Source organism: Cryptomeria japonica, chromosome 9, assembly GCF_030272615.1.
Source record: "Cryptomeria japonica chromosome 9, Sugi_1.0, whole genome shotgun sequence".
Classification (NCBI taxonomy): Eukaryota; Viridiplantae; Streptophyta; class Pinopsida; order Cupressales; family Cupressaceae; genus Cryptomeria; species Cryptomeria japonica.
Window position 1 is genome coordinate 305,467,590 of NC_081413.1, and position 26,218 is coordinate 305,493,807.

General features: G+C 36.2%; 1 protein-coding gene across 1 annotated transcript in view; it reads left to right on the forward strand.

Moving 5' to 3' along the window:
- The first annotated feature begins 6,746 nt into the window (after nt 1-6,746).
- LOC131079595 (pentatricopeptide repeat-containing protein At5g16860) overlaps nt 6,747-26,218 on the forward strand; it is a 44,950-nt gene continuing 25,478 nt past the window's right edge. Inside the window, exon 1 of the mRNA XM_058017590.2 lies at nt 6,747-9,292. Coding sequence (XP_057873573.2) covers nt 6,973-9,292 — 2,320 coding nt within the window. The 5' untranslated portion in view covers nt 6,747-6,972. The remainder of the gene's footprint in view (nt 9,293-26,218) is intronic.

Consider the following 26,218-nt stretch of genomic DNA (forward strand, 5'->3'; position numbering starts at 1 on the left):
AATTTAATTAAATAATAAGAGTTATTTAATTATTGTTAGAAGAAAATTAGATAAATAAATAATTTTAAATTATTTAATTATGGGTTGAGAGGAAAAAAATGATTTTTGAATTTAGGATAGAAGAATAAAGTTAGATTAATTAAATAATTCAAATTATTTAATTAATTAAGAGGAAAATTAATAAAGTGTTGCGTACTAGGCGTCGAGACATTTTTAGGTGTCTACAATCTTGTTCATGTGTTTTACAACTCTATTCTATTGAGGGGTATATGAAGTTTACTTATGTTTTTTAATACCATTCTCTTTACAAAATCCATCAAAATGTATAGAACAATACTCACCATCATTATCATTCCTCAACACCTTTATCTTTCCCCTAATCTAAATTTTCAAGAGAACCTTGAACTCCTTAAACCAAAGGCTTGACACTTTCTCCTAAGAAAATACACCATTGTCCTTCCATAATAATCATTAATATATGACACATGATACAATTATTTAAGGAACAATTTAAAAACTAAACACATGACAAGGAATCTATTCCAACAACTCATGTGGTTTTTGAGAACTAGATTAAAAGTGAACATAATTTTGCTTTCAATTAATCAAATGTTCACAAAATTTGAATTGAAGTAAAAAATTATAAGCTCCTCTATAAGTTTTTTATTATCCAAAGCTCATAGACCTATCTCACTGATATACCCCATACACTAATGTCATATACTTGTCTTCTTAGTAAATAGATTTCTCTTTGAGGTAAAAGCATTCTTAGGTAACCAAAATGCTGACCATTAGAGCTATAAGTTGAATACTTGTAACCTATCTATAGGTTGAACTTCTATCTTCTCTACATGTCCTAGAGCCAAGGTTGAAGACTTGCAACCAACTCATAACTACTTTACATGTCATTTCTAGACTTAAAATTGACTTTTAACCACTCTACGAGTCCTTTTGAAAACTTGTAACCAACCAATAACTAGTCTATAGGTGTCACGAACCATATTTATCAATAATATTGTTATTAGGAAAATAATGTATACTTTTTGTTTATGCAATAAAATTGTAATGGAAATAAAAAATTTCTATGATGATAATGCAATCATAATTCAAATGCAATGAAATGATTTACATTACTTTACTTATGTAAATGCAATTGAATGACTAGTGTTATTTTTACTATAAATTGGGATCGTCATCGCTAATGAGCTATTGAGTGCAAGTGTATGCAGGGATAGGTGAAGGCAAATGAAGGTGAGAACATGGTTCAGGTAGAGTTGTCTTAGCTCATGGACTTCGCTAGAATAGAGGAATATCACACACCACTGTAGTATATGTGTGCATTGGATGCATGATTTTGAGTTACGATTGAAATTTTGTGAGTGATGGCAAAATATTATGGTTTATTTGTCTATGAGAGTGCAATTTGTTAATCATTTGAAAATAGATAGTGACCCTATGATTACACGTTCTTTGTGCAGGTGTATGGATTTGGTGAAACTATATTTAATGTTTGGTTTTCAAGTTATATATATATATATATATATATATATATATATATATATATATATATATATATATATATATATATATATATATATATATATATATATATATATATATATATATATATATATATATATATATATATATATATATATATATATATATATATATATATATATATATATATATATATATATGAGTTCTAATAACTGTGAATCGATCATATACATGTATATATATACGTAGGTAATTATGATATATATATATATATATATATATATATATATATAATTATATTGGTTACTCATAATGTGATTACTTTCTTATTGAAATCATGTATATGTATACATATACATAATCATGATGTATGTATTTAGATTTTCATAATCTCTATGTTCATACTTTCATTTATGTAATCATTATATATATGTGTGTGTGTGTGGTAGTCGATACTAATCGAATTGGCAAAGAGACTTAGGAAACCACTAGCAGGAAAACATAGACGGTTGCAAGTAATCAGAATTAATGACGAGACTTTGTTAACAATGAGTTAAGAGGGGCATAAATCCCAAAACTAGGAGGAAATATAGTGTAGTGTAGTCACAACAAAGAGAGTGGTAGTAAATGCAACTCATAGAAAACATTAAGCTATGGGGAAGTCGATAAGAGTATCGACTCATGCAGCAACTAAAAACTCAGTGATCAATTTGAACATGGACTGCATATGTGGTGTATTGTTGGACCAAACCCACGTAGCCTTATTTGTAGAAAAAGGAAGTTGATAGTGGAGACTCTATTAATGGCGACTGATAATAAACAAAAACTGAGAGTTTGTAATGAACATGGGATTCGCAAGGTACTCAACACGATGTGGAGTTTATCGTTGGAACAAGCCTTCGTGGCCAAGTGAACTGGTAAATGAACTACGTGGTGGCATGAGAAAACAAATTTAACAAAGATGCAAGCCTAAAACGTAGGAGAAAAGCATGAGTTTAGGATAAATAGGAGCATAAGAACACAGTATAGAGGACATAGAAAAATAGTTGGGGAAATATACAAAGAATAGGGATGATAAAATAGAAAACAGTGATATAAGAACACAACAATAGAGTTGGAAACGTAGAGAAAGAAGGATATTGGAAAGCTTAGGAAGAAAGTAAAGGTAAGTGTCACGGTCATATTTGGAAGAAGAATTGGTGTTGATCATCACAGATTGGCATCAAATTACAGAGGTAGGCTCTTAATTGAAAAATAGTTTGTTATATATTTAGATAATAGATAAGAAATTCTCCTAAGATTTGCTTGCTTTAGATCGATAATGAAAGAAATAGCTAAACCTAGATTTATAAACATGCATTAGAAGTCATAATGTTTTTGTTTTGAAAAGATCATTTGAAAAAGCCATATAGGTATATGTATCATGTATTATCATCTTATTTATTACTCTTTGAAGGAAATTATTGAATTTAGCAAGTTAAGTATGAAAATCGTAGAAAACACAAGTTAGAATCGAATAAAATATGTTATTTAAAAGAATGTGTACTCATTCTATTTGATTATATGTAAAGATACATGAGTTACACCTTCTTATTTTAATACTTGTTTCTTATTTACTTTTCAAAATAGAAGTGAAAGATTGTCACTTTTCAGATATATATTCGTTTATCCATGAAAGATTGTTTTCCTGTCAGATATAATTGATTGTAACGAAAAATTGATGTTTTCTATTTCTATTCAATGAAACTTTGTCTTCTATATAGATATTTATTTTAGATTTATATGAAAAAAGCTAGATAGGCTTGTGTTGAGGAAAGTTACCTTCCAGGGCGAGTGCCGAATGTGGGCTATAGAGAGAGAGTTTTCTTTTTCCAAACTAAATTTCATTGCTATGCATGGCATTATACTCGGCTGAGTAATCGAATAACTATTGAAATAGCTGCATTTATTTATTTATCCAATCTACCATATCCTTGATTGAACTTGCTTGTTTCTTTATTGAATTAGAAAATTGAAAATGCATGTATCATTTTAGGCACGCACCAGATTCCATCTTGTCTTTCGAATTCTTTTTGCTAAGCAATTGGTGCAGGGTCGGGTATTCTTGATTGACCAAGAATTCCGAGGAAGTGTAAAATTCAAGGTTGGACGGAAAAAGCACCTGAATCTTGTTCTCGTATTCATTACAAAGAATATATTGAAGATAGCTTGGAGTGCAAATCAAAGGACACATCTCTTTCTTTCTTTTATGTTTGTTATTTAAACTTAAGGCATTAGAAAGGCCTAAGTATTGTATGAAGATAAGATTAAGATACTTCTACAATTTTCCTATTTTATGAAAATTCTTTATCTATTTATAGAAATCTCATGTTTATTATGATATCATTGGAATCATCTACAAGAGCTTAGGATGGAAAAGTATTTGAAATAGAATTACTAGAAGAATTATGAGTCTATTTAAGAATAAAGAGTATTTTATTTCATAATTGAAAGTAGAATAAATTACGTTTTTACAATAGCTCTTACTAGATGTAAACAATAATTATAACATTGAATATATGTGCATGCATCAAGGTAAAAGAAAGTACCAACTCAAACGCCCTATGTGAGTACCATAGATCCTTAAACCATTTTACACCCTCCACTCATAAAAGTGACAAAGATAAACCTACACTCCTATATGAATTATTTTATTGATGGAGAATTGGTTTTGTGCCAAACCAAGGATACACATAACACTAAGCTATATTTGATCCTTTGACTCTTCCATAACTAATAAAACTAAGGTAAGAGTTATTGTTGAGATATACCTTTCCACTATCATACTTGTAATCTAATAACTAATTTTTTTGGGGAGTCATGTGGAATGAGCGTTTGTAGTTAATCATTAGTTCATCCTCACATGCATGGTTGCTAAGGCCATGCCAAAGACATCTCATGTATCCTCCTAAGAACATTTATCATTAGATCCACCCTAATTCTTCTTTTTATCTTTTTTGCAATCCCTTTTTAAATGACTTGGTTTGCTACAATTTCAACACTTATCTTTGAAATTTTTACAAGGAGAATTAGATCTAGTTTCTTCCTTCTTTCCTTTTTCCTTCAACCATCCATAAGTAGTCAAAGCTTCCTTGGTAGGTTCAAAATATTTTCACCTTATATTTTTTGAGATTGAATAACCCACTACCTCATCAATCACAAGCTTTGAAACAATGTTCTTGATATCTATTAGTAAGATATCACACAAAAGTAGCAAGAAATGTAGAAGGGTCATGCATCAACCTTTCTCTTCCACTTTCACATCATTAGTTTGTATTTGGCTCATGATCGTGTTGAATGCATTCAAGTGATATACCATAGAAAAAACTTATTAACTAGGGATTTAGCTTAGTATAGTTTCTACAACATCTCCTAGAGGGCTTTTAAGGTGGATTCTTCACAAACATTTAGACATTGAGTTTTCCAAGAAAAGACTAATATAGCTTCTTGATTTTTGATTCAACACAACTCATTCTTCATCTTTCTTCAAAGTAGATTTCAATTTCCCATATATCTTAATCTATTAGTAGTTCCTCCATCTTTAGCCTGCATTTCACAAAGTTGTTGCTATTAAATCTTTCTATATCTAGTATATTTGTGCTTTCCCTTTTTTGTGCATGCTCCCACTCAAAACAAGATAAGTCCAATAAACCTCCTTTCTACCACTTAGGACTTGAGTTGATTGAGTTCTAATACCAAATGTAAGGAAGCTTTAAGGTGCATAAATATTTCCTACACTAATCAATGGGGATAAAATGTGCACACATGCTTAGAACTAATAATTTGTAATGACAAAATCACACATGTATTAACATGCAACCTACAAAACCATTACATAGAGCTATAGTTGGGAATATCCTTTTGAGAGAAAAACCCACACTACAAAGTACAAGCCCAGTTATATTACAATGACAATAGTGTTACACACAACTTTAGGTATATATCCTTACAAAACTATCATCGACATTAAATATAAGAGTGATTCCAACAATATAATGACATCCCTACAATACACTTTGAAAACTACATCCAAACATCGTAACAAATAAAAGAGACACAAACAAGAAACAATTTAATGGTTTTGGAAAACTATGAGCCAACATGTAAGAGGTGTTGTACCTAAACCTTATGAACCAAATTCCAATGCCCCATTACAAGTTTGAATTATAGGCTATATTTAGAATATTCCTTACAATTGTCATAGCTTGTCATCACCTATCATAGTCAACATTCCAACTTAGATGCCCCAATTTCTTATGTTCCTACATTCAAAGATGCTTGATGATATATGTCATAAGATTGTTATAATATTGGTCAAGATTTTAGAGTAACCCCATAATCATGCTCTTAAATGCCATAGAATTTGTTATAACTTCCACATCTTGTAATGCCATTAGATGCTCTTACACATCATAATGTCACTAGATGTTCTTACAACTCCTTACACACATTCCAAGCCAAGATCACTAAAATGTGGCAAAGAGTGCCACTTGAAAGTGATATGCCCCGCTTCTCATGTGAGGACAAAGATAGTACACAAATACAACAAATAATAAATATGTAATGCTCGGAATGGAAGCTTGAGACATCTTTCCTGACATAAACATGTGTGATGTTGCACAATGTTGCAAGTATATGTTTACATGCGAGCAAGTAATTTTGCATGGTTGCAATGTGAACATTATGCAAAGTTCACTATGCATAGAGTTGTGTGAGTGTATAAAATTGTGCAAGCAATGTTGTGCAGTTGTACATGAGCATTATGTGGGAGCAATATGCACATAGAGGTTGTATAATGTAAGTGTGTTAATAAACTTGTGTAAGTATACTTGATCAACCTAATCGAAGAGGGTAGAAATCCAATCCAAAAGAATTCAAACTTATCTTACATATGATATAAATATAATTATTTAGATTTATAGACTAATGATCAAAATTAATTTATATGATAAACAAGACAAATTAAACACAACAATACTTTTACCATCACCATAAACACAACAATACATTTACCATCACCAAAAATAAATATAAAACTAATAAAATAGATTCATGAAGTATACACTTTTAAAACCTTGCAATTGCTAATATGATTTAATTACATTACAGATCACATCTCATCAAGAAGTTTGGTGGAAACGGAAAAACCACCATTTTTCCATAACTCTTCCTTAATTCTAATAGACTGTAAATATAACCTCGGGTGCCTTAAATTTAAAAAAGTGACAATTGCTTGAACACCATTGTTGATGGTACCCCACAGAAATGTTGAAGGAAATTTCTCTCAAAACGCAACTGAGTGTCTCCTATTGCAGTGTAGAGCCTGTGGCTTGCTTTGAGGGATCTGTAACTTTAACTCTGAAAATGAGTAGTTTGAAAAAACAGTTGTTATCTGTTGGGAAAGTGGGAAGTATGATTGGGAGAAAGAAATAAATGGCAATGACGCCGGGCTTAAGGACGAAGATGGTTACAGTGTTCCATTGTAGCTTGATGGAGGCACTTCCCATTCTATACCCATGTACATATCTTCAACTGTTTCAGGCCTGCACTCCCAAGATTGTTCTTTCGGAGGGTAAGCAAATCCATTCTCTTACCAATGACAGGGGATTTTCATTTGCTTCGCACACTTTTTTCCAAAATAATGTTATAAACATGTATGTGAAATGCAGTAGTTTGGTAGATGCTCGTAAAGTTTTTGAGGAGATGTCAAAACGAGACATCTTCTCATGGAATACGATCATTACTGCTTACCGAAGACATGGATGCCCTCAAGAGGCATTGGCATTGTTTAATGAAATGCAACGAACTGGTGTCCAACCTGATCACTTCACCTTTGCTACTATCCTCCAAGCGTGCGCCAAACTAGGAGCTTTGGAAAAGGGTATGATAATCCATCAAAGTATAATGGAAACCGAGTTTTCGTCAGATACTGTGGTAATTAATGCCCTCATAGACATGTATGCAAAATGTGGAAGCATACACAAGGCACGCGAACTGTTTGACAAGATTCCTCAAAGAAATGTTGTCTTGTGGACTGCGATGTTTGTAGGATATGCACAAAATGGTGCTCTTGATGAGGCGTCAAAACTTTTTAAAGAAATGCCTCAACGAGATGTGGTTTCATGGTCTGCAATGATTGCAGGATGTGCACAAAAAGGCCTGGTTAAGAAGGCTTTGGAAACTTTTAATCAAATGCAATTGGCAGGTGTAAAACCAAATACTACAATCTTTGCCAGTGTCGTCTCGGCCTGTGCCAAAGTGGGAGCATTGGAACAGGGCATGGAGTTTCATCGAGGAATTATTGAAAGCGGATTTTTATCGGTTGTCTTAGTTGCAAATGCCCTGATAGACATGTATGCAAAATGTGGAATCATACAGAAGGCCCGGATTCTATTTGACAAAATGCATAAAAAAGATGTGATCTCATGGAATGCGATGATTGCAGGATATGCACAAAATGGTGTTCTTGATGAGGCTTCAAGGCTTTTTGTAGAAATGCCTCAACGAGATGTCGTCTCATGGTCTGCGATGATTGCAGGATATGCACAAAATGGGCTTGCTGAAAAAGCCTTGGAGACTTTTAAGCAAATGCAATTGGCAATTGTAAAGCCAAACTCCACAACCTTCGCTAGCATCCTCACGGCCTGTGCCAAAATGGGAGCTTTGGAACAAGGTATTGAGATCCATCAAAGTATAACCGCGAGTGGACTTCTGTCAGATGTTGTAGTTACAAGTACCCTTATAGACATGTATGCTAAATGTGGAAGCATGGATAAGGCACAGGAACTGTTTGATAAGATGGCTCAAAGAAATGTGGTCTCCTGGACTACGATGTTCACAGGATATGCACAAAATGGGCTTGTTGAAAAAGCCTTGAAAACTTTCAAGGAAATGCAATTGGCAGGTGTAAAGCCAGACCCCACAGCTTTTGCCAGCGTCCTCCCAGCCTGTGCCAAAATAGGAGCTCTGGAACAGGGTATGGAGTTCCATCAAAGAATAATTGAAAGTGGATTTATGTCTAATGTCTCAGTTGTTGATGCCCTGATAGACATGTATGCAAAATGTGGAAGCATACAGAAAGCACGCGAACTGTTTGATAAAATGTCTGAACGAGAAGTGGTGTCATGGAATGCAATGATTGCAGGATATGCAATGCATGGATATGGCAAGGATGCTCTCAAACTCTTTGACCTAATGAAGTATTCAGGAACACACCCTGACCACGTAACCTTCATTGGTGTTTTATTTGCATGCAGCCATGCAGGTCTAGTGAACGAGGGCTGTAATTACTTAAATACTATAAATGAGTCTTATTCCATTATACCTGACATTGATCATTATGTATGCACGGTTGATCTTCTTGGCCGTGCTGGTTATCTTGAGGAAGCACTAAACTTTATCATCAAAATGCCAATTAAACCTGCAGTGGTTGTGTGGATGTGCTTGCTTGGCTCTTGTAAATCACATAAAAATTTAAGATTAGGAGTATTTGCAACAGCTCTCCTTTTGGAGCTGGATCCTAAAAACGCTGTGCCTTATGTTCTCCTGTCAGACATCTATACAAAAGTGGGCAGATGGGGTGATGTTCAGAAGATACGGAGTTTGATGAAAGATAGAGAGATTAAAAAGATACCTGGGTGCAGTTGGATTGAAGTTCATAAAACGGTACATGCTTTTTGTGTAAGAGACAAATACACAGCTTCGAATACAGGAGATCTTTGCAGAAATGGAGAAACTGTCCTGGGAGATGATTAAAACAGGGTATTTTCTAGATTCATGCCATGCACATGATGTGGAGGAAGAAGGAAAAGGAATTAATCATATGGTAATATGCTGAGAAATTGGTGATGGAATTGGAATTGTTAAAGAAAGAAAGAAAGATTTTTTTATAGTCTATGATACAGGGCAGTCTGTCTATGGGTTTACAGTTGGTTTATAGTAAAATGGGATTCCCTGTACTTCTTGCGGGAGGAATCAAACTATCCTACAAACAAGACATACATACCTTAGCCCCTGTGAGATCTGAACTTGAGACCTCTTTTTCAAGAGCACAAATTCACCACCAATAAGAATCTGTGTCGTAGGAGAGATGACCAATTCCATCATTCAAAACAAGGACCATGTTCTTTTGAAAATTACTGGTGATGCTAAGTGAGGCAAGCTGTGGATGCAGGCTTGCACTAGGACATGATGCATTGTGACAGATGTGCAGCAATAAGAAAGAATCAGGTTTTATTTTCAGTTTCTAAGAAGTGTAGTTTTTGAAAGTTTGGATAATTTAGACTATGTTGTTGCCTTCGTAAGATCAAATCTATTGTACAATCAGTGCCTTTATAGAGTGACAGGATTTATGTTTTTTATAATACAATGGAGATGTCATGACATTGAACTGTTTTTAGGAAGTCTCTACATCTTTGGATTGAAAAGCCGAAACAGAAGATGGAAAATGGAAAAGCTGAAGGAGAGGAATGTTTCAAGGAAATAGAAAGCTGCCAGCCAACAGGAAATGTGAGAAGAGAAGGCTTACGATCGATCCAATGCTTGGAGAGGACGGGTAAAGCACATCTTAGTAGTTTTTCAAGACCTTTATTATTAGTTTGTATGGTTTCTTTGGCTGGAGAAATTGTATCTTTTTGAAAGCCAGGTGTTCCATTTGCATTAAGTTACATGTACTATATTATGTAAAAAGATTGTATCTAGTCATTTAGAATTTTTTTTTTAAAGAGATTTGTAATGCTGTTTCGTATTCACTTGCTCTCTTGGACAATGTTCCTTTTATTTACTATGATATCAGTTATGTTTGCTTTTAGTTTGAGCTAAATTTTATAATTTGTGTATGCAAAAGTAAAGTCACACTTTTATTATATTGCATTTATATGTGTGATGCTTCAAAAACTTGCATAATAAGGCTGGTAGAATGATATTAGTGAGAAGAGAATACAATTCATATAATAAACTAGTAGGAAATGGTACACTAATGAGCTCATAACTTAATCTAGTAGAATGATATTAGTGAGAAGAGCATATAATCCATACAATGACCTAATAGGAAATGGTACACTCATGAGCTCATAACTTAATCAATGGTTACATGTGGGTTATTTGGCTTTGTTAACAACTTAGTCATGACTAGCTTAACATATGGAGCCTATAATGTGACAACCTTAATCCTCTCCAGACTTGCCACACACATTTGATGAATCTATTTTGATAGACCTATTCCACAAAATAATTGTAGTGCCATTCTTTGATAATCTTGCTAGGACTTGGTAGTGTAGACAATATTATAACTATGAACTACTTATCACCCTCCTTTATGTATAATAATGTGTTTTAACATTCTTCATAGTAAGCATACAAAAACCTAGTAGTTCACTAGCTTAGTGGTAGAATATGTGGATGTTTTACACATTCATGCATTCAACCTCTTGGATCTTGTAGAAAAGTATAAAATATAATACAACTTTGCATAAAAATATAATGCAACTTTGCATATTACCATTCTCATGGTAGTGTCTAGTTGTTATTTAATTTGTCTTTTCCCTTTTTGTTTCTCTTTGATATACATCCCCCCCTTTGTCACTCAAAACACAATTTTTTCATAGGATATTTAGTTCGCTAACTTTGTCTATCCTCTAGACACCATTCCGAGCCTTGAATAATTGGTATTAATACCAACATACTTCATATCACAATTAGTTGTATTTAAGTCAACATTTGTATCATGTCCCAATCTGTAAACCCATCCATGTAAGGTTGGATTATGGAAAGTTGGGGCTTGAGAATTTTGGTCCTTTCACATACTTTCCTATCCAATGACATAAGATGATAGATATAGTATCAAAGATATTGACTAAAGAAATGTTCTTAGAGAATGGTATAAAATGCATTATGATAACAACATGAAGATTTAGAACAATACTACACATGTGATTCAATCACTTTGCTTAACTTCTTGAGCATGCACAACATCCTCTTGAGGGCTTTATTTGCATGAAATCCTTTGGCAATTCCATAATGTACAAGGTACAAGTCAAGCTAGACATACTTATATTTAAAGGCAACATAGATGCAAATGCTCTAGATAATTGGTGTTGACAGTAAGATATAGACCTAAGGTTTGGATTATTTATGTTAGAGAAATTATTCCTAGGCTGATGGAATAAAAAATTAGAATAGCATGGTATATAGCATATGCATAACAATATTTACACAACTAGACACATTCTTAAACACCACAAGGTCAGAATGCTCATGGACTTATATCACATGCTCTTATATGGAGTCTTTACCACAAGCATAGATATGCACATATATATACTTTGGTAGCATCTATTACACATTTTCTTACACATATATTGTGTGTCTTCCTTCCTACATCTCCTTCTCTCCTTGTTGCCATGAGGCTAAATGCTTATGTAGTCTTCTCTTAGTGCCTCAAGCCTTTGTCTTATTCTCAAGACATCTTTTACTATCAAAATGGAGATGCCATCAAAATTTGTTTATTTGTCTATCTATAGAAATAGGTGTTTGTAGTTAATCTTTATCAATTCATATGTACTTATCCCATATTTGCACCATTTACTGAATTCTTTATGTCTTTTTTTAAAGGTCCATATTCTTTCTATTTGTATTCATTAGAGTGGTTGGTGTTAGCATATGTGCAAGAGTATGGTGACATGATGATATTGTATGTTGTCATTGATGTCAATATGCTGAGAAGTAAACTGGTATATTGTAGTTAAGCAACTGGCAAAGAGAACCGGTATGGTGGTGTAAACCGATATATGTGCCATAAGTGAAGCGGTATGCTTGTCCAAGTGAACTGGTATGATGTTGTGAATCGGAACCGGTATGTCGGAACGAGAACCGGTACATGGAATGTGGTAAGAATCCCGGTTGGTAGTCTTAGCTTCAGGGTTTCCGGTTGAAGTATTCCAAGCTCGATGACATTGTGTGATGAGTTAGCATTGTAATGGAGATCAGATCGTGTTGCCATGCCAGTCTGTGCACGTGAAGGATCTTGCATGAAGGAGATTGATCCTATCTACCTCGGGAATGTGCGAAGTCTTTGCAAACAGTGGCGAACGTGTGATGGGTTATCGATTCCATGAAGTGGTGAAGAACGAACGATGGAGAATGTCTTGAGATCTCTTCAAGACCGTTGTATTCAAATGCAAAGTGCTCAATGGTCAGGATTGAACCGATCAATTGCTCAACCTAAGTGTTTAGGGTTTAGGGATTATGTTGCCGACCTATCTGTGTTCTATAAGGTCGAGGTTGTTGGCAAATGTTGTGTGTGTATCTAAGTGCAGAGATACGTGATTCTTGCTAGACCAGATAAGAGGATTGATACCTGCCTAGTGTGTGTGCAGAAGGAAGGAACTAAAGTGGATCTGCATTGGCATTGAGTGCTATTACCAGATCATTGTAATACCTGTTGATCTTTAACTACTTCAACAGTTGGAAAATCCCTTAACCGGGTAGCTTTAACTAGCTTGCTGTAAATCCTTTAACAGGGTGACTCAAAGCCATTGAATTCATAAAATCCTCTGACAAGGTAACCTCTAACAGGGTTTAACCCTTAACCGGGTATTCTAGCCATCCCTTAACCGGGTGATCCCTAACAGGATCGGTTCTTAATAGAACCTGTTGTAACAGTCTTTAACCAGACTAGGCTCCTAACAGAGTGGACTTCTAAAGAGTTCAAAAACAGCTTTTGGGTATTCATCCCCACCGTGGTTTTTCCTAGTTGGGTTTCCACGTGAAAAATGTGTGTGTCATGTGTGATGCCTCTTTCATGTGATGCTTTGTTATTTTCTGTCAAGCGGTGAATCATGTTATGCTAGTAAATTAATGTGTCTTTGATGATAGATTATTTGTTTATGCATAAGGACAAAGTGGAAATGAGGAAGTAGGTTGTGTGGAAAGCTAAGAAGATTGACTGGTTCATGTCTTTCACAGTTGCACTGTGTTTAACTGGTAGTAGTATGGTTTGGACCGGTGTTAGGGATTGCCAATAGTTTACAGTTTGCAATCAAACCGGTTCAAGAGAAGTTTTTTTTGTTGTGCCTGTATTGATTCACCTCCCCCCTCTCAGTACCGGTTTGGTGCTCACTTTTCATCATTGAGTTATCAATTGGTATCAGAGCATCCTCCATGTCCTCTGTGTTGTAAGCTTAACCGCTTGAGGGAAAGATACTATTGTAATGATGAAGAGGGAAGGTCCAAAGTTCAACAAAGATAACTTTAAAATATGGAAGGACAAAATGAAGATATACATCAGAAGCATGGGTGCTCAACATTGGAGCTATGTTGAGAACGTTTATGTTATCCCTATCGGTACTCTCACCGATGACCAAAAGAGAGAGATTCAGGAGAATGGGCAAGTCATGGAAGCCCTAATCAATAACTTATCTGACATTGAGTTTATTGATGTCCAGGATAAAGACAATCCCAAAGAAGTATGGGATACTCTTGGGAATATCTATGGCGGTGATGAGCATGTAAAACAAGCTAAGGAAGAAAGCCTTAGAGGGAAGTTTGAAGACATGCAGATGGTTGAAGGTGAGACCATTCAACAATATGGAATACGAATCAAAACCGTTGTTGGAGATATCAAGAGTGCAGGTGGTAAAATAGAAGATTCCACCGTTGTTAGCAAAGTTTTGAGATCTCTATTACTGGTCTATGCAATAAAGGTTGCTGCTATTCAAGAGTTGAGATCAATAGACAAGACTAAGGTATCCCTAGACTCCGTCATTGCAAAATTAACAGCCTATGAGCTAAATAGTTTTGATGACAGTGTTCAGAAGACTGAATCAACTTTTAGAGCATCTGCTACACCATCCAGAAAAGGAAAAGAAGCAAGCACTAGCGGTGAACCAAGACAGAGTAGAGAAATGGATGATGAGGAGATTCTGATGGAATTTGAAGCTCTTCTTGCCAAGAGACTTCCTAAGGGAACCGACAAATATAGAGGTAAGCTTCCTTTGAAATGCTTTTCTTGTAACCGGATAGGACACATCGCTATAAATTGTCCTAATGGTGATAGCAAGGACAAACCGGAAAGGTTCAAGAAATTCAAAGGAGGAAACCAGAGAAACTGTTTTGTAGCAGTTGATGAAGATGTCACAGATGAGGAATCAGAAGATGAAGAAAATGAAGATATTGTGTTTGTTGCAGTCAAGGAGGATGTGTCAGACAAGAAGGCTCTTGTCTCCCGCTTTGATAATCTCAATGAGTGGATTATTGACAGTGGTTGCTCTCACCATATGACTGGTGACCGGAGCAAGTTTATATCCCTGGAAGAGTATGATGGTGGTGTGATTCGTTTTGGTAATGATGCACCATGTATGGTCAAAGGCAGAGGGTCCATCTCTCTAAATGGAAAGAGCAGTGCTGACAATTTGTATTGGGTGGAAGGTCTCAGACACAATCTATTGAGTGTTGCCCAGCTGAATGACGGTGGACTCACTCTGGAATTCAAAAATGGAGTGTGCAAAATCAAAGGAAAGAATGGTGAATTGATGGCTACCGGTATGCAGACCAAAGGTAACTTATTTCAGTTGAATGCAAATATAAGTACATGTCTTATGGCTAAGTTTGATGATAGCTAGATATGGCATCGGAGACTCTGCCATGTAAAATTTGATAACATTGTGAAGGCCAGTAAGACCAAGGCAGTTAGAGGATTACTTGTGCTGAGCAAACCGGAAAATCCTTTGTGCAGAGAGTGTTAATTGGGGAAAATGTCTTCCTCAACCTTCAAAGGTAAATCTTTCACTGTTGACAATTTACTTGATCTTGTGCATACTGATTTGTGTGGTCCTATGAAGACTAGGAGTGTGCAGGGAGATAGTTATTTTATGATTCTTCCAGATGATTGCTCAAGAATGATGCGGGTCACATTCTTGAAGGACAAATCTGAAGCTTTTGGAAAGTTCAAAGCCTTCAGAGCACTGGTAGAAAAGGAAAGCGGTAGAAGAATCAAATGCCTTAGAACTAATCAAGGAGGGGAATTCACTTCCGGAGAATTCAACAAATATTGTGAAGAGAATGGCATCAAGAGGCAACTGTCTGCCCCCCGAACTCCACAATAGAATGGCTTAGCAGAGAGGAACAACCAGATTGTGGTTGAAGCGGCTAGAACTATGTTGATCCAAGGAAAGGTCGCTCACACCTTTTGGAGAGAAGCGGTGAGCACTGCAGTCTACACAATGAACCAGGTACTCATCAAGAAAGAAAAGGATAAGACTCCTTATGAGTACTGGACTGATAAGACACCAGTGGTAAGCTACTTCAGAGTGTTTGGTAGTAAATGTTATATCAAGAGGAGTGAATATCAGAGCAAGTTTGATGCCAAATGTGATGAGGGAATATTCCTAGGGCATTCCACTAAGAGCAAAGCTCTCAAATGTTTCAACAATAGGACTCAGAGAATTGTTGAAAGCATCAATGTTAGGGTTGATGAAAACTCTGAGAAATCTGAGAAACTAGCAGAGAGCATGTAGGAGATGAACCGATAGTAACCTTCTGGGAACCGGTTGCAAATTTGCCTAGTACCAGCAACTGTGCTCCTACACCGGTAGATGTTGATGAAGATGAGGATGATGAAGAAAAGCAAGAAGAAGTTGTTAAGAATATACCTAGGTATGTCAAACTCAATCATGATCCAAAGCAGATCATAGGAGACAAAGATGCAGGAATTCTTACAAGAAGAAAGGTCAGAGAAAACTCATGTATGGTCTCTGAATTTGAGCCTAAATCATTCAAAGAGGCACATAAAGATGAAGATTGGGTCAAGGCAATGGAAGAGGAACTTGATCAGATAGAAAAGAATGGTACATGGTCCTTGGTACCCAGACCAGAGCATAAAAATGTCATTGGTACCAAATGAGTTTTCTGAAATAAGCTGAATGAAGATGGGACAGTGATAAGAAACAAAGCCAAACTGGTGTGTAAGGGGTATGCTCAAGAAGAAGGAGAAGACTATGGAGAAACCTTTGCTCCAATAGCCAGATTGGAAGGAGTTCGTATGCTTCTTGCATATGCAACTTTTAAAGGATTCAAGGTATACCAAATGGATATAAAATTTGCATTCCTAAATGGAATACTTGAAGAGGAGGTGTATATAGAGCAACCAGATGGGTTTGCCCTATCAAAAGACAGTGACATGGGGTGTAGGCTACATAAAGCCTTGTATGGACTAAAGCAGGCACCTAGAGCATGGTATGAACGCTTGCACTCCCATCTTGTGAAGATTGGATTTGAAAGAACAAGTGAAGATAGCAATATCTACTTGAAATCAGATTCTGATTTGTGAAGTATTTGTTGATAACATCATCTTTGGAGGAGATGACAAGATGAGTCATGATTTTGCCGATGAGATGAAGAAGGAATTTGAGATGTCACTCATAGGGGAGATTAAGTTCTTCATTGGACTGCAGATTCAACAAATGAAAGATGGAATCTTTATTACTCAGTCCAAGTATGTCAAAGAGGTGTTGAAGACCTTTGGCATGGAAGACAGTAAACCGGTTGGTACACCAATGGTGACTGGTTGCAAACTATCAAAAGAAGATGACTCAGCACTGGTAAATGAGAAGGAATACCGATCAATGATTGGTAAGTTGCATTATGTAGTGCATAGCAGACCAGACATTGCACATGCAGTGGGTATTACCGCTCGATTTCAACAAAGCCCAAGAGAATCCCACTTGGTAGCAGTCAAGCGGATTCTTAGATATCTGAAGGGAACTATTGACTATGGGTTATGGTATCCATACAATAATGAGTTCAACTAGAAAGTGTTCACAGATGTTGATTGGGCTAGTAATGTAGATGACCAGAAGAGCACAACTGGTGGTTGCATTCTTTCTCAGTGGTAGATTGGTCTCATGGATGAGTAAAAAGCAGAGCTATATCTCTCAGTCTACAACAAAAGCGGAGTATGTTGCAGCTTTTATGAACTGTACCCAGACTATTTGGATGAAGCATGTATTGAATGGCTTCAAAGTTCTTGTATCTGAACCGATAAGTATATTCTGTGACAATACAAGTGCAATTAACATATCCAAGAATCTGGTTTTACATGCTAGAACCAAGCACTTTGAACTCAAGTATCATTTCTTAAGGGAAAAGGTTCAGAACAAAGAGGTTGTATTGGAACATGTTTCCAGTAAGGAGCAATTAGCAGACATATTCACCAAGCCTCTACCAAAGGCTTCATTTACATATTTGAGAGGTGAATTAGGGGTGTTGCCCCTTCAAGAGGTGAACTAAAAGTATGTGCTCCACATTAGTCAGGTATTGCAATGTCCAATCTTTTTCAGGATTGATGTGTTGAAGGATGCTACTCCTTAGGGGGAGCAACATAGTGGAACAGGGAAGCTTGTGCCTCCACTTTGGCATTGTTGTCAAAGGGGGAGAAGATGTGAAGTAGGGTAGATATCTGCAACAATAGGGAGAAGATGTGATGCTAAGTGATATCTTTGTATATTGCCATCAATGCCAAAGGGGGAGATTGTTGGCATATGTGCAAGAGTATGATGACATGATGATATTGTATGTTGTCATTGATGTCAATATGCTGAGAAGTAAATCGGTATATTGAAGTTAAGCAACTGGCAAAGAGAACCGGTATGGTGGTGTAAACCGGTATATGTGCCATAAGTGAAGCGGTATGCTTGTCCAAGTGAACCGGTATGATGTTGTGAACCGGAACCGGTATGTCGGAACGAGAACCGGTACATGGAATGTGGTAGGACTATTGGTTGATAGTCTTAGCTTCAGGGTTTCTGGTTGAAGTATTCCAAGCCCGATGACATTGTGTGATGAGTTAGCATTGTAATGGAGATCAGATCATGTTGCCACGTCAATCTCGTGCACGTGAAGGATCTTGTATGAAAGAGATTGATCCTATCTACCTCAAGAATGTTAGAAGTCTTTGTAAACGGTGGAGAACGCGTGATGGGTTATCGCTTCCATGAAGCGGTGAAGAACGAACGATGGAGAATGTCTTGAGATCTGTTCAAGACCGTTGTATTCAAATGCAAAGTGCTCAATGGTCAGGATTGAACCGATCAATTGCTCAACCTAAGTGTTTAGGGTTTAGGATTTATGCTGCCGACCTATCTGTGTTCTATAAGGTCGAGGTTGTTGGCAAATGTTGTGTGTGTATCTAAGTGCAGAGATACGTGATTCTTGCCAGACCAGATAAGAGGATTGATACCTGCCTAGTGTGTGTGCAGAAGGAAGGAACTAAAGCGGATCTGCATTGGCATTGAGTGCTATTACCAGATCATTGTAATACCTGTTGATCTTTAACTACTTCAATAGTTGGAAAATCCCTTAACCGCGCAGCTTTAACCAACTTGCTGTAAATCCTTTAACAGGGTGACTCAAAGCCATTGAGTTCATAAAATCCTCTGACAAGGTAACCTCTAACAGGGTTTAACCCTTAACCGGGTATTCTAGCCATCCCTTAACCGGGTGATCCCTAACAAGATCGGTTCCTAACAGAACCTGTTGTAACAGTCTTTAACCGGACTAGGCTCCTAACAGAGTAGACTTCTAAAGAGTTCAAAAACAACTTGTGGGTATTCATTCCCACCGTGGTTTTTCCCAGTTGGGTTTCCACGTGAAAAATGTGTGTGTCATGTGTGATGCCTCTTTCATGTGATGATTTGTTATTTTCTGTCAAGCGGTGAATCATGTTATGCTAGTAAATTATTGTGTCTCTGATGATAGATTATCTGTTTATACATAAGGACAGAGTGGAAATGAGGAAGTAGGTTGTGTGGAAAGCTAAGAAGATTGATTGGTTCATGTCTTTCACAGTTGCACTGTGTTTAACCGGTAGTAGTCTGGTTTGGACCGGTGTTAGGGATTGCCAATAGTTTACAGTCTGCAATCAAACCGGTTCAAGAGAAGTTTTTTTTGTTGTGCCTGTACTGATTCACCCCCCCCCTCTCAGTACTGGTTTGGTACTCACTTTTCATCATTGAGTTATTAGTTGGTTATGTAAGTGTTGGAATGACTTGTTGCATTTCTTGGAGAAGCTTGGATAGAATTGTTAAGTGGGTGTTTGCTTCTAACCCCAACTCCATTTGCATTATGTATTTCAAACTTTGTTCCCTTAGTTATGTTGTGATTGGATGTTTTGTAGTTGTCCATTGTGATCCACTTAGGTTAGCCATGATATTGTAGTTGCTTGTTATTTTTAGAATTTGAGCCTTTGTAGAATCTATATGAGTGTTATAGGCCATGGTGTTTTGTAGCTATTTGGTGGTACTAATTGTTGGCAACAACAAAGAAGGAAAACTGAGAGAGGAGGGGGGGGGGGAGGGGGGGGGCGGTGAATTAGTTTTCACCGGATTAAACAATTTAAGAACAACTTCATATCTGATCAATTACAACAAGAACAAAGATAAGCACAATAAAAGCAACACACATAACACCAAGATTTTGATGTCGAAAACCCGGTTAAGGGAAAAACCATGGTGGGAACCTACCCACAATAAGATGCCACTTTTTAGTAGCATGTGTAAATGTTACAATGGGGAATGCACATGCATTCAGGCACACTACCTAGAGCTCACTACTCAAAATATAATAACTCGAAAGGCTACAACCCTCAGGGAAGGTTTACTACCTTACAAGAACATTCAGACAACAACCCGGTTTACATGAACTGAAAGAATAACATCTCCAAATGCTTGATGACGGTTTCAATTAAGCACATTTGTCTGCGCTGCAACACTCTCTGCTCTACACTTCACACCAAAAGATGAATTCGCTTGTTCGCACATATACCACTCTCTGATAATGCAGACACAACACCTATCAACCATCGATATCCAAATTACATGAATATGACACCTCTTTATACAAATCATCAACTTTGACTACAAGGTCGACTCAACCCTTAAGACCTAATTACAAAACTGCATCACAGGATACATAAATCAACCACCAGACCAATACAATGCCAAGACGACATAACATGGACCCAAATCAAATCCGCGAACACGCCACACCACCAGAAATCTCGCCAAGATCATCCACAACATGCTACACCACCGAAAATGTCGCATAACACGAAGAACATCACCAGACCCATAAGATCCTCAATAACACGCACAATGATCAATGCAGACCAACAAAACAAATTGGAAACGATTAGGAAACACCAACAAGCATGTTAGAACCATCCGCTATAGCTGCACCAACACCTCTTAATCAAATGTCCATTGATAAACATGTTGATACTCAAGAACACTTCAACAACAACAACTGGGATTAGAAAGATAACTTGTGGATCACCAAATCATGAACCATCTGAATTGAAGATACACATGAACATCCCAAACACTCTCCCAAATCCGCAACTCAAGATATAATCATTTCCGATCATAACAGATCAAATACCAAAACACTGCAACATTGAACACTGAACATAATCCACAAATCGATCAAATCATCACATAGCATCATGAAACCAACACTGAATCAAGTATCTCTAATTGGTTTAGCATATCAAACAAATAAACCAACCAAATCAACTCTCTGCAATCACCAGAACACCAAAACACAAGAATATGTTAACATCAATGACAACAACATATCCTAGCAGCAACAATATCCAACACTAATATGATGTAAATATTGTACACGACTATTCTCTAGTTTCTTAATTTGTTGGTCCAAATCCTTTCAATTGTTTCTCCACTTTTGTTGTGATTGAATCAATTTTTATTTTTCATATTTTGTTATGATTTGTTTCTTATTATTCTATCTTTGATACTCCCAACTTCTTGATTGATTTAGTAATTCCTATATTATTTATTCATATTGAGTTGCAATTTCTATTGATAAATCTATCTATATTTGCAGTTGTTCTCATGATCTTTTTGTAGCCATTATACATTGTATGATCTTGGATGTTTAATTCTTTGCAACCTTCCATGGATACCAAATTATTCTAGTGCTTCCATTGTCCATCATGATTTTACAACTTTTACCTTAATACTCACAAATATTTCAAAATATATATCTTCTTTGTGTTGGTCCAAGTTCTTCCTTATATCTTCATTAGTATTCCTTTTAGCATGAGAGATTCTTCATGTTGAAGTTCTATTGTGTGTTGCGATTTTGTTATTTCATTAGCTTCAACAACACGATTACTTCCATAATCAAATTATTCTGAAAGATAATCACAAGGTCTATGACCTTCCTCTCCCCACCCATAATAGGCGAAACTTCTTCCTCTTCCTCTTCCAAAATCTCCTCTTCCTCTGAAGGTGGTTCCTCGAAGCACTTGAATCCATTTCATTACTTTGTTGTCTTTTGTGCTAAAAAAGTCAACCTCTTCTGCATGATATTGTTCCTCTTCCTCTAGAGCTAGCCGATTGTGTTTTGGACATTCTGCCATTAAGGTGCATTGATAAGCTTCTTCTACATTTTTAAAGTTCAACAAAATAATTTCATGTTGGATATTTAATCGTACTTCATTTACATACTTTCCATCTTTTCTAGATCATTTTTTATGTTTCTAGCTCTTATTGTGAGTTTATAAAAATCTTTAGGATACTCCTTTACATCTAATTCCTTCTATCTCAATTTTTGTAATTTCTCAAATAAGTTCACGTGATAATCTAAAGGTAAGAATTTGGCCTTTAGTTTTGACACCATTTTATTCCATCTTTTGGTAATTTCTGTCTCTTTCATCTTCCTTTCAACTTGTACATAGTCCCACCATAAGGCTACATGGCCTTTAAATTGGTGCTACCAAAATTTACCTTCTTGTATTCTTTTGTTGATTTATAATAAAATATATTTCCATCTTTGAGTTTCAGTCTATGAGTTCCTCCTATTTATGATCTCATTGTAATAGGGTTTATCTAACTTAGGTGTATTCCAAATCAAGTTGTCATGGCTCTAAGAAATTTGGTCTCAATGTCGTCCTTTGCTTCTACTTCTTCATGACCTTGAGCTTATTGAGTCACATGTCCCTCTTCATCACTTATATCTTCAAGATGAACTCCCCTTCTCTGGGTGGTCTCTATTGCAACTAATCTTTCTAGGATGTCTCTCATTACTTGAGCTAACTTTGCAATTATGCATGCTTCAACTCTTCAACATAATCTACCAATGTTCCACATGAAGTTCATTCTCTAAATTGCAGCTTTAATGAAATAACCCCCCTATGGATATTTGCTCCAGTTTTTACCAAATGCTCCATAGTAATTTAGACAAACAGTTTGCATGAACTGATTTCTATTCATCCAATATCTTTGCAAATAGGATATAATGTAAAATCATACAGTCACTGGCTAGAATAGAAATCGGAAATAAAATATATATATTGTCATCAAAATAGATAAATCTTTACAACCTTTAGTAGAATAACAAAATTAACTTTGCAATTGTAGCCAAGTTTGGATGTACTAAAAACTTCCCAATCATAGATATAGGATGTACAGAAAGATTGGAAATCCACATACTAACAACAAATATGTCTGATATCTTCAGCAAACACCAACCATAATAGATCTTTCACAACCATAGCTAGTCTTCTTCAAGAGGGATTTCGTCCTTTGGAAGGTTGATATGGACCAAGTCCAAATCTCCAGAACCTCACAAGGTTACAACCAAGAAATGAATAAACCCAACATGCTTAAACAATCCTCACAATGCTCTTTTATAACTTCCATTTCCCTTGATTTCCACTTGCCTTTTCATAATGTCCCTTGGCCTTCCATTTCCACTTGCCTTCTCATTTTCTTTTCTTTTATTTCACTTTTGAATTAAAGGTGACTTTATTTGATTTTCCACTTTATTAAGTCACTTAAGTAATTATATAATATTATCCTTATGATGTACTTTTAAAAAGAAATAATATTAAATTATCATTAATGACATTAAATAATTAAACATGCTTTTAATTATTTAATTATATCTTAAGCCAAAAGGGGACATTACATTTAATCTTTCCAGTATCTCCCTCATTCATTGAGCTAGCTTTTCAGTTTTAAATGCTTCAACTCTTCCACACCATCTACCAATGTCCCACCTAAAATTCATTTTTATTCATGACATTTTCAAACACTTGGTATAACTTCCCAATTCAAAGATTCATCAAATAACTCTCCTTGAGCCATAAACAGATTGACTTCTTCTTTACCTTCACTACATCAATCTTCAGAGTCACTTTCTTCATTAGAGGCATCATCTTCAAATGTGTAAAGACTGCTCTTTCTCCTAAAATTTCTTCTCCTTGGCTTATAAGTATTCTTCATCTTTTCTTTTCCAAAAGCCTTCATGTTTTTCTTTTCATCTTCATCCTTTTCTCCATAAGGGCACTTATATGCAAAGTGTCCAATCTTGCCACAATTGAAACATTTGACAGACAACTTACCTTTCTACTTTCGTGAACCTCTTTTGAGCTTCCTTACAAAGTTTGCTAGAGCAGCATCAGAGTCATTTTCATCCTCATTTGTAGCTTGTTCTTTTCCTTTCTGTTTGGTATTGAAAGCAACCTCTCTCTTTGAAGGTTCAACACTTATTGTTCTCATCTCATACGCTGACAAAGAACCAAATAATTCATCCATGGACAAGGCTTTTAGATCTTTAGCTTCTTCAATAGCAGAGACTTTTGAATCATGATCTCAGAAACTTCTTAATAATAACTTCATCAGAGACATCCTCTCCGAGTTCTTTAATAACACTTACATTTTCATCCACTCTTTGTAGATAGTCAACTATCTTCTCCTCATCCGTCATTTTCAGATTTCAAATTGAGCTCAGATATTGTAGTTTGGCTTCTTTCACCTTGGTATCTCCTTCATATACACTTTGTAGTTTGTCCCATGTTGCTTTTGTTGATGTGCAGTACATGACTTTGACAAACTCCGTATCAGACATGCCACTTAAGATTGCATTCTTAGGTTTCACATTGTTCTCATATTCCCTTTTAGCATCAGGGTCAGTAAGAGGAACTTGAGGAACGGTGTAACCATTCTTCATTGACATCCAAACATCAAACCCTAAAGAGGACAAGTAAGTTTGCATTCTTCTGCTCCAGAAGGCATAGTTAGTGCCATCAAACATAGGTGCTTTAGAAGAGGATTCATTTATGGCCATTGTGTTCACAAGACATGATCTACCCAAGTTAGAGGAAGCTATATAGTAAGGGAACCTAGGGCTCTGATACCAATTGAAGAACACGAATGGACATTGAGAGGGGGGTGAATTAGTGTATTTTAAAACTTTTAACTATGTGTGCAAGTACCAAATCTGCAAATTAATTAAGAACATACACACACACAAATCAAACCACAACACATAATATACGAGGAAAACCCAATGTGGGAAAAACCTCGGTGAGAATAGCTGTTGGAGACTATTGCTCCAATACAACCTCACATTAAATAACATATTACAAAGTTTAAGGCACCAACCTAAGGAGCACCGACTCCTAAAGCTTTAGGGCACCAACCCAAGGAGCACCGACCCTTGATTTTTATGAGCACCTATTCAAAGGATCACCTACCATTGCTCTGAGCACCCACTTAGAAAATTACAGTAATTATCAAAGTTTACAATGTAGTGGTGAAACCTTGTTACAAATGAATTTTGTAACACTTACAAATTTCTCATATCTTGAGAATAAATTTTTCTGCCTACTGAAGTTTCTTCTCTGTTTATTCTTCTTCCTCAGTTTCTTCTTCTTCCTCAGTCTCTTCTTCTTCCTCAGTTTCTTCTTCTTCCTCTATCTGGATTTCTTCTTCTCTTTTCTCTTTTCTTACACTCTATTTTTGTGGATGTCTCTATTTTCTCTTAGCAACAACACACTCTCTCTCAACACACCCACTCTACTCGGCACACCCTTTTCACAGTCGACTAGTTGAGATATTTCTATTTCCACCTTTATCTCTGTTTCAACAACGACACCTACCAATGTCAAATCACATTTACAACCCTGCACAATCAACTCTTCATCAAGGAGTGTTTTTCCCTCTAAATCTGGAATTTAAAATTAATTCATTAGTCTCTGGGATTTGGTCTATGGCTGATTGGATTTTCTTTCTTGGATCGACCATCTGCATTGAATGCATCTTCTTTGATTTTCTGAAAGTTCTCTATATTGGGTAGCTATATTTAGTAAACTCAATCTGTCCAACTGTTTGATTTTGTCTCCGTCGATCACCTCGAGCCCATCAACCATCTGCAACTTGGTCGCCATTAATGCATTCTCCATCCTCTGTCAGCCTACTTTGAAAAGATTGACAACTACCACACTTAGATTCATTGTCATTGACTTCTGTGTATTAGGCATTCTTATTGACAAGCTAGAGAGCCATATGTCTCCATTTTCTTCGTCAGATTACTCGGTCAAGGTCGGTTAGCTTCCACGTAATACCCTGTGTCTATCGGCATGCACAAATGTCATCGAAAGTCTTCTCAATCGACATCCGAGTCACCTGGTCAACCCTTGGTCAACTGCCATCTTCTCAATCGACATCCAAGTCACTTGGTCAACCCTTGGTCAACTACCACGTGGACTATCGGCTCAATCGGGCTACCTCAATCTTTCCTTTTGTTATCCCGCATCATTATTTCTGAGTCCAACTTACTCGTGAGGGGTAAGCATCAATGAATTCCTTCACTTTTATTA